General features: G+C 30.1%; 1 protein-coding gene across 1 annotated transcript; it reads right to left on the reverse strand.

The window, feature by feature from the left end:
* Window positions 1-3,655: 3,655 nt before the first annotated feature.
* On the reverse strand, window positions 3,656-15,766 carry LOC114168466 (cyclic nucleotide-gated ion channel 4-like). Its single transcript, XM_028053289.1, has 7 exons — window positions 14,964-15,766; window positions 12,907-13,122; window positions 8,336-8,652; window positions 7,535-7,643; window positions 7,206-7,442; window positions 5,516-5,602; window positions 3,656-4,250 (listed from the first exon to the last, which is right to left on the reverse strand). Exons 1-7 carry the CDS (start codon window positions 15,519-15,521, stop codon window positions 3,735-3,737), a joined length of 2,040 nt encoding a protein of 679 aa, XP_027909090.1. The 5' UTR covers window positions 15,522-15,766; the 3' UTR covers window positions 3,656-3,734.
* Window positions 15,767-16,566: the final 800 nt, after the last annotated feature.

The raw sequence follows: 16,566 nt of genomic DNA on the forward strand, positions 1-16,566 counted from the left end.
AATTGTTCACATTTCTTTTAAATATTTTGGTTTAAGGTTACAATTAGTTTAAAATTAGAATGAAAATTGTAAAGATGAGGACCAATTTTAAAAATTTAGATATATGGTGTTAGTTGTCATCCTGACAATTTTTGTTCTAATTATAAAATAATAGTAAGCTTCAACAATAAAGATGTGATTTTAATAAAAATATCAGTATAAGTTTTTTATAAAAATTAAATTTGGTATCAATTTTATGAGGGACAAAATTGTTCAATTTTAAATAAAAAAAATTAAAAATTAAAAAAACTACAAAGTGACATGTGACAATCATGTTCATTACCGTTACTTATTTAAACAACTTTAGCAAACAATGACCAAATTGAATAAAATTGACAAAAACTATGATCTATTTAAACAAAAAAACAATATTAGGACTAAAATGACAAAATTGAATGAAAATTGGGGCCAAAAAAGTATTTTAACCTAGATTTTTTTAAATCAATCAATGTGACTTCTTAATTGATTCAACGACACCCTTTCTTTTAACCAAATTAAATTCTTGATTAAAAGCAAGAACCTTTTAGATTATTGATCATTGTCGTGGTCAACAAAATAAACATTTTAAAATGTAGTGTGATGAGTTCTTCCAAAGTCGTCTCCTACTGATCACTATTCTAAATCAAAGTTCCAATCCAACGCAAGTTAGGGTGTTTTGGCAGATTTAAAAGTGCAATTATAAACAGTGAATGAAGTAGTAATTTAACAAATTAGCTCTCTGATTTGAATGCAAATCCACCTATCACAGGTTACAAATTTGATTGCTCTATTTAGGTTAACTTTCATGCTACTCGAAATTAACTAACTAAGCAAATATTAACACAATTTCATTATGCAATTAAACAATGCACACATCATTAAACCTCACACCCACAAATTAAGCAACTGTTAAACAACCCACACACATTAAGCATGCACAAGGGCTCTTTTAAATGTAAAAACACCAAGTTGAGATTAAGCATACATCAATTTCGTGTTCATTCATTAATTAAGCACAAATTCAAAGATGAAGAGAAATAGAAACACAAAATATACATTATTTAACAAACCAGTCTAACCTATGTATGCCCAAATCTGGCCACAAAAATTCAAACTAAGCTAATGTGGAAAAAGGTCTTAGTTGTGCTAATGTGGAAAAAAGTGGCTCACATGGCACAAATGATGTGGCCCAAAACTTGCTTCACAAAAAAACCTAAAAATAATAAATAAACAAAATTTAGACAAAGTAAATTCAAATTAATTAAAATCCAAACTACTGACCTAATAAATCTCATTTAATGAAAATTCACTAACAATAGACAATTAAGCATGAATCAACAATTAAGACTGGTACAAAAAGGTAAGAAAATGGAGAAAAATAATGACTCATCAATTATTCATAGCAAATTTAACTAAAGTAATTAAATATTACTATACCTAATTATGTATATTATTTTTCCTCTTTTGTCAGGTAAAAGTTAATCAATCAAAGTAACTTCTTGATTTATTCTAGTTAAAAGTTTTTCAAATATCAAAGTAACTTCTCATTTATTGGCAAAAACTCATTCAATCATATGAAATTTTCTAACTTAAATGAAATTAAGTTCTTAATTAAAATTAAAAATCTTTAGGCTCATATGATTGTCATGCATATGGCTGAACACCATCATTACTTTTTCTTGATTTAGAGATAAAAGATATAGAAAAAAAATTAAACCACAACAATAATCAAAAGAACAAACCAATTATTGCATTCTAATCTCAAAATCCATTATGAAATTATTGCAAAATCGACTTTAAGAGCTTAGAACTCCATGGTTGGGGTAGTATACATCATGAATGAAAAAAACTGTGAAAAAGAAAGCAAAAAGGTAGTGAGAGAAGCGGTGGATGGTAGTTGCACAAAATCAGAGTTGTCAACACTCTCCTTTCTACTTCCCTTGGGTCTCTTTATATAGAATTTACATTAGACTTTTGTATTGCTAAAATCTTTTATCAATTGATGTAATATCTCCCAAACATCTTTAAAATATTCCAACAAATTTGATCAGCTTAATCATATTTGCTAGTATCTCTACTAAACTTTTCTAATATAGTTAAATTAATTATTTAAAAGTATTTGAAAAGTAACCAACAACTAAATTTTGTCTAATTTTCCAATTTAGTACTTGGAGTGACATCTATACCTAGTTAGTCTTTTTCCTCATTCTCATGCAGGTGTCCATATTTTGTGAGTGTAGGAGGTATGAAAATAAATAAATTAGGGGTGTAGGAATAGGTTTTGTGTTTAAAACAAAAACTAGGGGTGTATTTAACTCTTTGTATTCTTTTCCAGAATTTACTCATTTTAGCATTATTTTGTAGCTTTGAAAAAATTATTTTCACACCTTAAATGAAAATTTAACTTCAGTTGCATCAACAAATATTAGCATATCCAAACATATTTTATGCTACTAAAAAGAAATTTTTAATGCATTTTTATTCACAAGCTCAACAAGTCTAATTATCACAAACCCTAATTAAATTAATCTTTTAACCACAAAATTTTAATTAAAAATCCAAGATTAAAGGTTAAATGAGGGCATAAATATGCAATCATCAAGAGGTTTGTTAGTGAACAATTCTTTCAATTCTTGTAGTCAGTGACTGATTCTTTGTTAGCTTGATTTTGGTTGGCTCTTACTTGCCCAAGCCTATTGAGGTCTTGAAATGGTATTTTTTTCTTTCTTTCTAGAGTGATGAGGTTTATATTTTAGGGATGAGAACGGATCGGGTTGGACACGAATAATGCCTATGCAACACGCAATACAAAATTCAATCTATTACTTGCATAGTTACCCGTGAGATATCTGTTTAAAAAAATACCTGTGATTTTTTAAAACCTGCCGGTATCCATGAATACTCATGGGTATTGAAAAAATAATAATTTATAGATTTTTAAAATGAAATCTAAATAAAATTACAAAAAGCATAAAATATAATTTAAATTAAATTAACTATAACTTAAATTTTATTTTTAATTAAATTTAATACAATAAAATATAAATTAAATTTTATTCTTAATTAAATTTAATCTAATAAAATATAAATTAAATTTAGCCTAATAAAATGTAAATTAAATTTTAATTTAAACTTTTTGTGAATAATGATATCGCTGAATACATTTAGAAATATGTATTAAATTATCTGTTATTCGTTATATTTGTGGGTACATGTTCGAAATATACACTTTCTAACCCGCGATATTTTTGTTATCTTAATGACATTATGGTTATTTAATAAGGCCTTTAAAGGTTATAATAATAAGACCCTTAAAGGTTATATAATGTTTGGATGTGTTATCATTGACATATTGATTCATATATTAAGAGATATGAAGTTAAACGACAATTAACTAATGTAACCAAAATATTACACTCGCTAAATCAATACGTGAAAGTGCAGAATGAGTATACTCCTTATAGAAATATACGTTTATCATTTTTCCTTTGAATAATAGATCTATCAAACTTATAAAAAAATCACAAAGTAAGTTATAATGCATGTCATGAAAATAAACATTACTGTCATTTTAAGAAATAAATTTTAAAATTAATTTAATCTTATAAAGTCCAAAAAGAGGTTATATCTAAAGATATATTATAATTTAATTTCATCTTATTATTATAAAAGTGTAAGCAAATATTAATGAAATCACAGCCACACACATAGCGTTGTCAAAAGTCAAAATCATCCTGATTAGGCTTTGGTGAGGTTAACAAGGCAGTGTAGAGGCGAAGTCTATCTTCTCCCATGGAAGAGGACCTTGACAAGGGTCTCCTAGGTCTTATGAAGGACAGAGAAGTCAAAGTCAACCTATGCTTGTACCTTCTCCAAGCCAATTGAATGGCGACTGCAGCCCAAGTTCTCCAGCCTGGTGAGTAATACCTCGCACTTCTCTTCACCTTTTCCTTCACAAATGTGTACCTGAAATGTTGCGTCACGTACTTCACGTCCTCGGCTTCGAGGCCAAAAGCCTCTGTGGTTTCCAAGGTTATGAGTGTGGATGAAGATGGTGGAAGACGCTCTATGAAGGGTCTCCTCAAACACCATGAAAGAAGCTCATCACCACTGAAGTTTCCTGGCCCTAACATGCAGCAACTCTGCACACCATCTCTTAGGACTTGGCTGCTTTGAAGGTGACCCCTCACCACAAACAGCATTCTCTGAACTGGGTCTCCTTCTCTTGCTATCTGCATCGTATACATACTCATGCTTATTTCCATGCCAAACTTATGTTTTTCACAACTGAACAATCATGGTTTATAACTGTTAGGCTTAAGACTATGGTTCCATTGGTTATATATAAATAAGAAAAACAAACACTTTTTATCTTTCACAACTACGTGATATTTGAATTGTTTTCTTTTTATTTTCCTAATGTTTTGTTTAAATAGGGTATGTATAATATTCTATATTTTAATTTTTTTTAGATAAAAAATTGTAATTTCACTTTTAATATAAAATTCTATTTTAAAAGTAATAAATTTTAAATTTAAACAATACAGAAAAGAAATTAATCAAATTTAAAAAATTGCATACTTTAAATGCTTATGAATATATTAAGAGAAAATGATTAGTTTTGAATTTATAATTTTCTAAATTTTTGAAGTAAATTTCAAATTTTAGTTTTTTAGTTATTTGGAATACTATCTAAAAATTCATAATTTTTTTTTCTAATCCAAATAACTCATTTTAGTATGTTTGAATAGAGTAATTTAAAAAAAATCATTTATTTTGTTGAATTTAAAATTCTTCTGGAATAAAATGAGTTGTTTAGATTAGAAATTTAAAAGAAAAACTTATGATTTAGGAGATTTTACAAGATATTTCATATAATTAAAAAAATGAAATTTGAAATCCATTAAAAAAATATAAATTAAAAAAAATAAATTGTTAAATATTACTTGATTCTTTAATTTGGCTGATATTTTTTTTATATAATTTTTATTTTTATTTTTTTAACAGAATTTTATCTTTAAAAAATTCAATTATTTTATTTAAAAAATAAAATTAAAAAATTTTAATTACTCTATCTAGATGAAATGATTATAAAATAAAGAAAATTTAAATGTAAATAATTTAAATATCATACATTTTAATTTCTTATAATTATAAAACACCTTATCGAAACACAATATTCAAATTCAAAAAATAAATAACTTCCTTTACTTAATTATCTCATCAATTAATTAGTAGTTGAAATGAAGGCAAACCTCATCTGGAAATGATGTATAAATCTTCAAGTGATGGTAACTGGCAATATATTGATTATTAAAGTTTTCAACAAAAATTATAAGGCTAAGAGTGAAAGTTGTTAAATAAGAAAGATTCATAAAATTTTATAATCTTTAATAAATTTTGGCGGATGTGCATTGAAAAAATGACGTTCATCATATACTTGGTGTTGTTAGCATGCACAATGCACTATGCAAAATGAGGTAATTGAATAACGTACTGTTTCTCCCTTTGTGAATATCAGAGACTTCACACGGTCACAGATGTTCTCAAGAACCAGCTCGTCCATGTGTTGAAACAGAGGCACCTGAATAAAATACAAAGACACATATAGGGAAAATCAACATAATTGACTTTTTAAAATGAGAGATTAAAAGTAAAACTAAATCGCTATTTATTTTTTCAGTTTTTATATTTTAGAAAAGTTTTAATTTTATCACATCTTTATATTTACATATTGTTTATTTTGATCTCATTGAACTTTAAATTTAATATAAGGCTTAATTAATCAAAATATATAAACATAAAAGATAATTATTAGAGCTGTCAAAACAGGTAATTCGGTCCGACCCGACTTGACCCACCACAGGTTGATGATTTAATGAGTCAACTCAACCCGACTCACTTTTTAACGAGCTAAAAAAATTCGAACCCGGCCCTACCTACCACGGGCTGATTCACAGGTTCACTTAATTATTGTTTTAGTGTCGGGACTATTATGGAGTTACAACATAATAGTAACCAATCTGTAATGTTTTTGTAACTTGTAAAAGGGTTAGGGCATCCCAAATGTCCTATTATATTTATTTAATTTTTGTTGCTGATAAAAAAAAAAAACAGGTTCACTTAATTAAAAAAAATTTATTTTTTTTAGTTTTTTTCAATCAAAACTAAATTGTAATTCTAATTAAAATCTAAAAATACAAATTATTTATGTGTTAGATAAAAAAACAATCTAACATGACCCAAATGTAAAGTCCAACTTAGTAAAAAACACTTGACCCTTTTATTTGCGGGTTGGTGAGCCAACCCCACTCACCACGGGTTCAACCCAGATAAACCGGTTTCTAAATGAACCGGGTCAAAAATGAATCCGTATTGAAATTTGTAAAAAAAATTCAACCAAATTCGACCCGAACTCGTGGTGAGCCGAATTGGCTCACGGGTTCCACGGACAGCTCTAATAATTATATGTAAAGTTATGAGTTTAATCAAAATCGTGAATACTTCTAAAATATAAAAACTAAAATGGCAGAGATAATTGATTGCAATCTATCAACTCTTACGTTTGGACCATTCGGTATTAAATTTTGTAGCATTTAATTTAATGCAGCGTGTCTTGCGAAAAAAAATATACAAACAGTTCTATAATCTTTTACATGAGTTTACTATGACAAGTTATTTTTAAGCAACCTACTATATTTTCAGAATTTTTTGTCTCATAATTATTAAGTTTTACAAAAACTTTAGTTTTTATAATCTTTTATTTATTTTTATTACTTAAATATTAATTTAATTATTAAAATATTATATTCTAATGTGAAAATTGATGGTTAAAATTTGTTGGAGAGATAATACTAATTATCATGATTTAACATTACTTTAAATAAAAATCTCAATGAGTTTTTTTTATTTTTTTTTCTTATGATAACATGACTTAGTATAAAGTAGGAAGAAAAAGAGATAAATGTTATGAGTACAACTCTCCTCGCAAACTAATATTTGCGGATAAAAAAATGATTGTTTTTCTTATATCTATCCAACAGGCCACGCAAACATTTGAATTTTCAAAAGTTAAATAATTTGATTAAAAAATCTTAGTGAAATTACCTGAATTTATAACATACTTAAGATATAATATTTTTTAACGTGATCCTTAAATTTAATAGTTATGAAGAGAATATGTTTACCTGTCTAACCAAGTCTAGACAAAGATGGTACTTGATGTCTCTTCTTAAACCTTCAGGAAGATTTCTGGTCATCTCGCATTCATCAACCCCTCTCATGGCCGCCCAACGTTGTCTCTCATAGTTACGCACACGTTGTCGAAACCCTTGTGGCAACCTTCGTTTCCTCATCCACCATTCAATGTTCCTCATCTTCAATTGCATTGCTTGCTTCTTTGACGTTGTTGCATGCAAAAATACCTGCTCCATAATACAACATCCAAACATTTTTCATACCAAATCAATACTTATTTATATCAATGTGATTACCAACTGTTAATAATGTTCTTTACCTTGATGTTTCCGATCAACATAGTTACAAGAAGAAGGCCACTGGTCAGCACAATGATGTTGAAAACTACTTCTAGCCATTCTGTTGTACTTTCTAGGTTTCCAAAGGTGCTTATCACATCAAGAAAATAAAGGGTTCAAATTTTTGGAGTAAGCATGAAGCAACAATAACTATCACCGAAAAAAAAATTAATGATAATTGAGCAAATATTTCTGAAAATGCATGGCTGTGCAAGATTTTATTATATATTTTATCACTTACTATTTCGAAATTTTAATCAAAGCAATTTGTATCACCATGTTTTGTTATTTTTTTTTCATATTTACTAATTAGATTTTCAGTGAAATAGTAATTTGTAACCCTAACCAATTAAGAAAAAAAATGTCGTTTTATCATTATTTGTTTTAAAAATGTCTTTTTGACTTTGTTTTATTTTATTTTTTACAATTTATCTTCATGACCAATCACCACTTTGTTGAAAATTTAACAAATAAGCATAATGCATAAAAAAATAATAGAAAACGTGCGAAAAATATTAAAAATAATATACAAAATAACAAGACTTGAAAAGTAAAATGTGAATGAAACCATGTGATAGTGTGTGTTTTTAGTGTACTAAATCAAAAGTTGATTGCATAATTTTAGTGGGAAGGTGATGAAAATAAGAAGAGTGGTCACTAGAGGGAGAAATGAGGCAGAAATGGTTAAGACGAAGAGGACAAGTGAAAAGATGGTGACAAGAAAATGCAAGAGTTTAAGAGTTTAAGCAAAGAGAAAATGATGAATGAGAAAAGAAAGGTACCTAAGAGTCATTAGGCCCCAGAAGATAGGGAAAAGTATCTTCTCCAAACGATTATCATTAGTGACGAGCTGAACGGTCCATCTATAAGCTCCATAGTTGTAACTGTCAGGGCCCTTCAAGCATGTGTGCCACACGTCCCTGTTCTCTGCCCAAGCCAACCTTGCTCTATCCCTAACTAACAAACTCTTGCTTCCATAGTATACAGGGCTTTGACATGACAAAATGTTTGTGCTACAACCACTTGTTTTTCCGCACTGCACTTTCAGACACTGTGCTGCCCTTTGAATCCCCAGCAAGTACCAACATGCTCCTGCTGCCTGTTAACTTGTTCATAAACAAAGAAAGGAAATATTACAAAATAATCTAAAACGGTTTTATGTCTTTTGGATAACAAATAGATATTTGAAATAATTGGAATGTATCTAAATTAATTGAATTTCGGTGTAAGTATGGAAGATATTTAATAATTTTTGAAAGGTTTAATTACCCATATGGTACCTACTTTGGCAGAGGTGTGTCAATTTGGTACCCGCTTGTAAAAAAGTATTAATTGCATCATAACTTTTGAAAAAATGCTTCAATCAGGTCCCATGGAATTGACTAACGCGGTTAACGACGTGTCACGTGTTAATACGTGTTTTTTTTTTGTTTTATTTTTAATTTTTTAAAAAATTTTAAATATTTTTTTAATCTTTTGAAAAAAAAATGTCACGTGTCAGGTTCCTGTGTGTGACACGTGGCATTGTCAGTGCCACATAGCAATACAATGCCACGTGTCAGTGTCATTATCAGATGTCATTGTGTTGATTTCGATTTAGTCCCTCTTTTTATTTCAATTTAGTACCTACTTATGTGTATTTGATTCAATTTTGTCCCAATTTTTTTTAATAATTAAAATATTTTTGTTATCCATTTTTTATAAGATTAAAACTAATTAAGTATAAATATTTTTACAAAATTAAGTACTAATATTTATATTATTTCTCTCAATTTTAGACCAAATTTATTATTTGTATAAATGTTAAACTAATATTTTTTATTAAAAACGACATTTTAACATATTACTTTATTAATTACTTTTTTTATGAAGTACTCATGTTTTGTTAATTTGTTTTTTCAAAATAGCACAATATTGTCTCTTACTAATTTTAAACCAAAATTTGTATTTGTATCAATGTTATACTATTTTTTTTATTAAAAATGAATTTTATCACTAAATTTTAATATAAATATCAAATACTTAATTTTTGTAGGAATTTTATACTTAATTACTTTTAATTTTTTAAAAAATGGATTTTAATTATTAAAAAAAATTATGTCAAAATTGAATTAGAGACACATAAGTAGGGACTAAATTGAATCATTGAGATATATATGGGACTAAATTAAAATCAACACGATGACATCTGATAGTGACCCTAACACTGGCATTGCAATGCCACGTGGCACACACAGGGACCTGATACGTGGCATTTTTATTTTTTTTCAAAAAATTAAAAAAGTTTAAAAAAATTAAAGATTTAAAAAAATCAAAAAAATCAAAATCAAAATCAAAAACCAAAAATAAAAAAACCACATACTGACATGTGGCACGTCGTTAACGGCGTTAGTCAACTTTGTCTGAAAGAGGCTTAATTCAAACACTTTTTCAAAATGTGAAATGCAATTGACACTTTTTTAAAAGCGGGTACCAGATTGACAAACCTCTACCAAAGTGGGTACTATCTGAATAATTAAACCTTTTTTAAAATTAGGTACAATACAAAAGTGAGTATATAAGACAAATTGACTTCATTAAGTTAAATAACTATTTTCTTGAACTTCATTTAAACAAGAGATTAAATTGACCTCAAACTGTTCAATATTGCCTCACTTAGGAAATGGAGATGGAGGCTAGGAATAGAAAGGGATGGCCTGTGGAAAGAAACCTTAAAATCTAAATATGAAACTGGGATGAATTTAAACAATAAGGTTCGTAATAGGCTGGAATCAAAGTGGTGGAGGGATATTAAGAAGGTGACAAGTGAAGGCTAACATGGGAACTGGTTTGAGGAAAATATTGAGTGGAAAATTGGAAAAGGAGATTTGATTAATTTCTGGAATGACAAATGGATTGGAGAAGTTCCACTAAAAGAAAAATTCCCAAGATTATATGCAAATTTCATTAATAAAAAAGCAACAATAAGAGAGATAGGTTGTTGGAACAATGAAAGTTAGAAGTGGAATTTGGCATGGAGGAGGGAATTATTTGAATGGGAAACACCCCAATTAGCTCTAATGATGGAACAATTATTAGATAAATCTTTAAATAGGAAGAGAGAGAAGATATCTAGGAGTGGAAAGGCGAAAATTCAAAATGTTATTCGGTTAATTATGCTTATAAAATATTGCAAGATAACATTGGTGGTGATGATTTAGACATGTTCTGTTGTTTTTGGTCAATTAAAGCTTTTCCATCTACCCAATACTTGGCTTGGAGAGTGATTCTTAATAGGGTTCCAACGAAAGACAACATAATCAATAGAGGGATAAGAATAGATAATAGATGTTGCTCGTTGTGTGAGGATGAGGAAGAATGCATTAGCCACTTATTTTTTATTTGTAATGTGTCAAGGGCTGTGTGGAATCAATGTAACAAATGGATAGGTATATTAATAATGTGCAACATTTTAAGCCAAAGCAGCATTTCCAACAATTTTACCTTATAGAGTTGAACAATAAACAAAATGGTGATTAGAAATGCATGTGGATGACAATAGTTTAGATAATTTGGAATCATAGAAACAATATTATATTTAGAGATGAAACGGTAGATGCTAAAAAGGTATTTACAATGGCACAACTAAGAACATTGGGGGTGGATAATTAACAAGTATTCAAAATTGTCATTTGCATACTTAGATTGGTGCTTGAGCCCAGCCACATGCTTAAAATATTTATGAAAATAAATTGGCTTTAATCATAAGAAATAAGAAATATGGGTATACATACAAAAGTTCAAAATAGGGCAGGATATAATCATAAGGAAAAGGAAGTGGGAAGATATATGGTTAGATAAAGGACTAATAAGGCAATTAGCTCAACAAGGTTTAAGTTGTGGTAAGGTGAGGGTGATATATATCTTGTGATGGTTAAACAAATGCTTTGCAACACATATATAGTTCACTAGAAGGTGTAAAATGTTTTGTGACATTGAAATTATCTCTAGTATAGTCATACATTAGGACAGACAGTAGAGGATGTTCACTATTAAAAAACCTCATATTTCCTGCCAATTTTGTTTTAAAAAATTTTTCGTAGGAAATACCTACAAATTTTTGTTGTGAAAAAAAATTTGCAAGAAATTGCTACCAATTTTCTTGCAAAATATTTTGTATAAAACACTTTTCGCAACAAATTTTGTAGGAAATACTTGCAAATTTTATAATTTTGCAGGAAATGATTACCCATGAAGGAATTACCTACCAATAAAAATTCTTAGAAAAAATGGCAGAAATTTTTTTTTCTTGCAAATCTTTTTAACAAATTTGCAAGAAAAATCCCATGTAATATGAAAATTTCTAGTAGTGGTTGTTGCTATGTATTGGGATTAGGAGAGTTGGAGAGAGCAATTCTTTGTTTTTTGCAGGAATGAAGCATGCAGAGGAGTGTTCTTTTTCTTTTGGCAGAGAGTTAAACAACAAGGAAGTATTGTTCTTCACGTTTGCATGGACTATGGACAGTAGAACATTTATAATGGAATATATCGAATATACCACATTGTTGTTCGGAATACACATGGAGATGAGATGAAGATGTGGCTGATATGTTTATTGCATCAGAGGAGTGTAGAGCAGTGTGAATGAGGGACTATTACAGCTAAATCAAGGAGCTACTCGGAACGCTGGAGCCTTTAAAATGGGATGCTGCTAATGGTATGAAGCAAAAGGATTTTGGACTTAGGGAAACGTATACTTAGGGAGGCATACATGCCGCTTTTACTCTTTGTTGGTGAATCACAATGGTGCTTCATGTGGTTTTGATTTAGGTGGAATCTATTGTTTTGGTGGAGTTAGAATGCTAAGCTAGAACATCAATATGTATAACAATGCTTTTTTATAAGGATTAGAGTACCCTTCAAGTGCTCTTTTTAATTAAAATTATTCTTTGCTGATAAAAAAAATAAATAAGAGAGAGTCTTCACCCTTTTGATAATAACGAGTAAAAGGTGCTACTAGTTTCACCATGTAAAAAATCGTATCACTTTTCATAAACGCGTGTATCACGACATACAATGATTGTTAACCACATATTCATTTTATGTATGTAAACCTTTCTACTCATATACTTGATCTTTTTAAAAACTCACACCATTTGCAAAACAACTAAGAATAATTGTAACCCTCTAAGGTGAATTTATTCTATATATAAACTCTTTACAAATAAGTAATCTTTGTATACAATGTCTTTCTATAATAATTTTTTCTTTTGAAAATGAATCTAAAAGAATAATATGGTTTATTTAAAAGAAAATAATCGGCTTAGAAGTAGATAGAATATGCATGCATGGTGAGAAGAAAGGAGTGACTTACATGGGAAGCAACGAAATAAGCTATCATGTTAAGGGCGATTCCCCACCAAACTGTTCCAAAAATGTAGCCAGAGAGGTTTTGCGTGCGTCGTAGATGACAAACAGAATGATAAATTTTGGGAAGGTATTGGAACAGAAATATGATTAAGAACACTGTCATCACCAACGTCACTGAACCTTTCTCCAATAACGACGGAATTGCCACCCAAAGCACTATCTGAAAACCAAATTAACAAATCTCATCACATCAATGTAACTCTAACTACTCTACCTTTCTAGTTTACACACATTTTTTTAGATGCAGGTAATATCAATCATTATTGATAACAAATTAATTCACTTCACAAAATTCTAAATATGTAGATACCACAATTTTAATCAAAATCAAAATTCAAAGTTATATATATATATATATATATATATATATATACTCCCCTCCTGCATGCAAAGATAATTTTGAAAAATTTGAGATCAAACACTCAATAATGAACAGAAGCCAGATGGCACATATATTCGTTAATAGGAGTTGTAAATATTGAAGACCATGAATAAATTTTTACCACTAGAAAATGCAATAATCATGTCTAGTTATTTTAGGGGACCACCCATGCGTATACCATAAAAAAAATGTAATCAGACAAAGATTGAGATTGGCTGAATCTAAACTTGTGGATCCCGTACTGGTTTGATGGAACAAACTGTGACATGTTTGGTTGATATTTTTTCTGATATATAATAAATATAGTTTCCACCAGTAATCAATATGCATGTTATGCAGATGATCACATCATTCAAGTTCCGTGTTTTAGCTTCTAAGAATAATGACAAAATCACTCTTCAGATCCTCCTTCTGTACGATGCAAAACAACAAAAAAGGAAAATGAAAACACAGTCACACATATAACCCTATCGACATTTTTTCTGGGGTGGTTTCTGCAGCAGCACGTGCTTAGTCTCATGTAGTGTTCCTTGTTAGATAGGTTCATCGGATGCTATTTTGTTTTCATTCTTATACTGCATTATTTGAAAATGTAATATTATAGTTCCAACAAGTTTTCCAGCCTTCCTTACGAAATTAGGTACTAAGAAGCAATTTGGAACTTATGAAAATTATTAATTGCGTATAAAACACATTAAACCATCTTCACGACATACTTATAAACCACATATGTCAAATCATCTGAAAAAACATCACATGCAGAATATTGTTGGCTAGCTTCAAAGTTTCCATGCAAATATATACATACTCCCATGATCGCATACACCTGTCACACTCTCCTTCCGTGCCAACTAATATAAAAATACCAAACTACGAACTTTCTCCTCTCAAATCATTCTTCTATGCAAAAACAAAAGCGCTTTTAGCCAAACACTGCTCAAAACATGCCAAAGCTCATAATTAACTACGTGACAACATCATTATAATCTTTGACATTTACTTCACACCTCTATCTACATCTTTGGATAGAATCCTTGTAATGTAAAAGATAAGATTGATCATATATAAACATTACTTTCATTTAATATAAATTTTATATTGACATTTATTTGTAATTTATAAAAAAGAAACATATAATTCCCCTTTCGCTAACATAATCATACAATATAATTCACTAATGACAACAATTCAAATTCCTTTACGCTAACATAAAAAGGTCAATAATTTTGTAATATTAATTTAAAAATTAAAAGTGGTAGTAAATTCTGATTACATTTTTTTCTTTATTCTTTTTATCACCGTAAATTTAGCAACTTATATAAAAAAATACATTTTTAGTTCTTCTATATTGTCTACAAGCACGTAGTGTTGGAAAAATAAGTACTTTTACAAACAAAAACGTTTTCTAATAGTAATGACTTAATTTCTAAATAAAAATCTAGGCAAACAACTAATTAGATTATCGTCAAGTAAGAATTATAACGTGTCGCATCTTTTTTTTGTTTCCATAAAAATTACCCTATGTACTGTTTTAATATTAATGTTTTTGTGCCGATAAAAAAAAAGGTTATTATTAGTAATAAAGAGTCGTAAGAAAAAGGAGAATAAAGTGATTTTACCTGTGGCAGAGGAAGAATCACGAACAAATCAAAAACGAATCCCGTCCGTGACTTAAGATACCCTAGCGCGACGGTGCGCGGCCGTGTTTCTCTGAGTCCGGCGGCGGCGCCCAACCCGAACGCGCGTTTGGCCATCTTCATTCTGATCACCATATTCCACAGGTGAAGCGCGTCCGTCATGCACCGCAGCACCGTCACGGTAACGGCGAGCCACCCGTCAACGAACACGCACATGCACGAGTCACTAACGGAGAGCGCGTAGAAGAACAGAGGGTCCACGAACAACCCCGCGCCGCACACTAGCAGGAACACTCTGTTCCATTCCTGGACCCACTTCTCCCTCGGGTCCAACACCTTCCCCAACGCCCTCCGTCCCGCGCCGTCGCACGCTGCCGATGACCACCATCCCATGCCGGCGGAGTCGTTCTCGTTGTCTTCTCCATGCTCCTTCTCCTCCTCCTCCTCCTCCTCCTCGTCGGAGGTGGTGGTAGTGGGGGTGTAGTTGAGGACCTGCGAAGTACTTGATGAGGACTCATGCTCTGTTATTGTAGTAGCCATGGTGGTGGAGAGAAAAGTTAAGAGAAAGAAATGGAAAAATGCGATTTTTTTTTGGGGGGGATGGTTTTGATTTGAGGGTCGATTGTGTGAGGGAGTGAAATTGTTAGAAGAATCTGATTGAGATTTATGAATGAGAAATGTTCTGACACAGACACATGAAAGAGAGAAGAAAGAAGTTGGTTGCTCAAGAGTATGAGAGCTATGCTTGGTTAGTTGCTCCCAAGAGACCCACACATTGTAGGAAGATAACGTGGAGATTATGATTATTTATTTGAATGTATAACACACAAACTTGTCCTTGCCTTGCCCAATCAAATTTCTCTAGTTTGTGTTTGGACAGCAATAATTGAGAAAATATTTTTCAATGTTTGTCGCCTACTAATAATAATAATAATAATAATAATAATAATAATAATAATAAAGAAAGAAAGAAGAAGATAGGATGATGATAATCATTCATCATTTATTCTATATCACAAATACATTTTATAGAAGGTAATAATTTTGTTTGAGTTTCATTAAATACAAAATTTAATAGGATTGATTGTGTTTAGATTATAACTTCAGTTATTAAACACAAATTAAATCATATACGCTTTTCAGCTTGATGGTTAGTAGCAGAGATATCAAAATGGGTCACAACTCGTGAGCCAACCCGGCTCACTACGGGTTCAAGCCGGGTTGGGTCGAGAAAAATTCAACCTTTTTAAAAGTGGATTGAACTCAACCAGGCTCACTTAACCCACGAGTTAAACGGGTTCGAGCCAGGTTGAGGGTGGGTTGACCCACTTAACCCACCAACATTTTCTTATGATGTTTTTTTAATTTTTTTTACAATGTTTTTTTTAATTTTTTTTAATAATTATTTACTATTTCTAATTATATAGGTTCACAATTTCATATTTTTAAATGTTAGAATGTTGCTCAATAATATTTGAATAGTTTGAATGTTTTATTAAATAGCATGACAAAAAATGTGTAATATTAACCATGTTTTCTTGGACTATATGGACACTTTCTTGGAAACAATTCATTATATATTGGT

This window comes from Vigna unguiculata, chromosome 11 (genome assembly GCF_004118075.2).
Source record: "Vigna unguiculata cultivar IT97K-499-35 chromosome 11, ASM411807v1, whole genome shotgun sequence".
Lineage (NCBI taxonomy): Eukaryota > Viridiplantae > Streptophyta > Magnoliopsida > Fabales > Fabaceae > Vigna > Vigna unguiculata.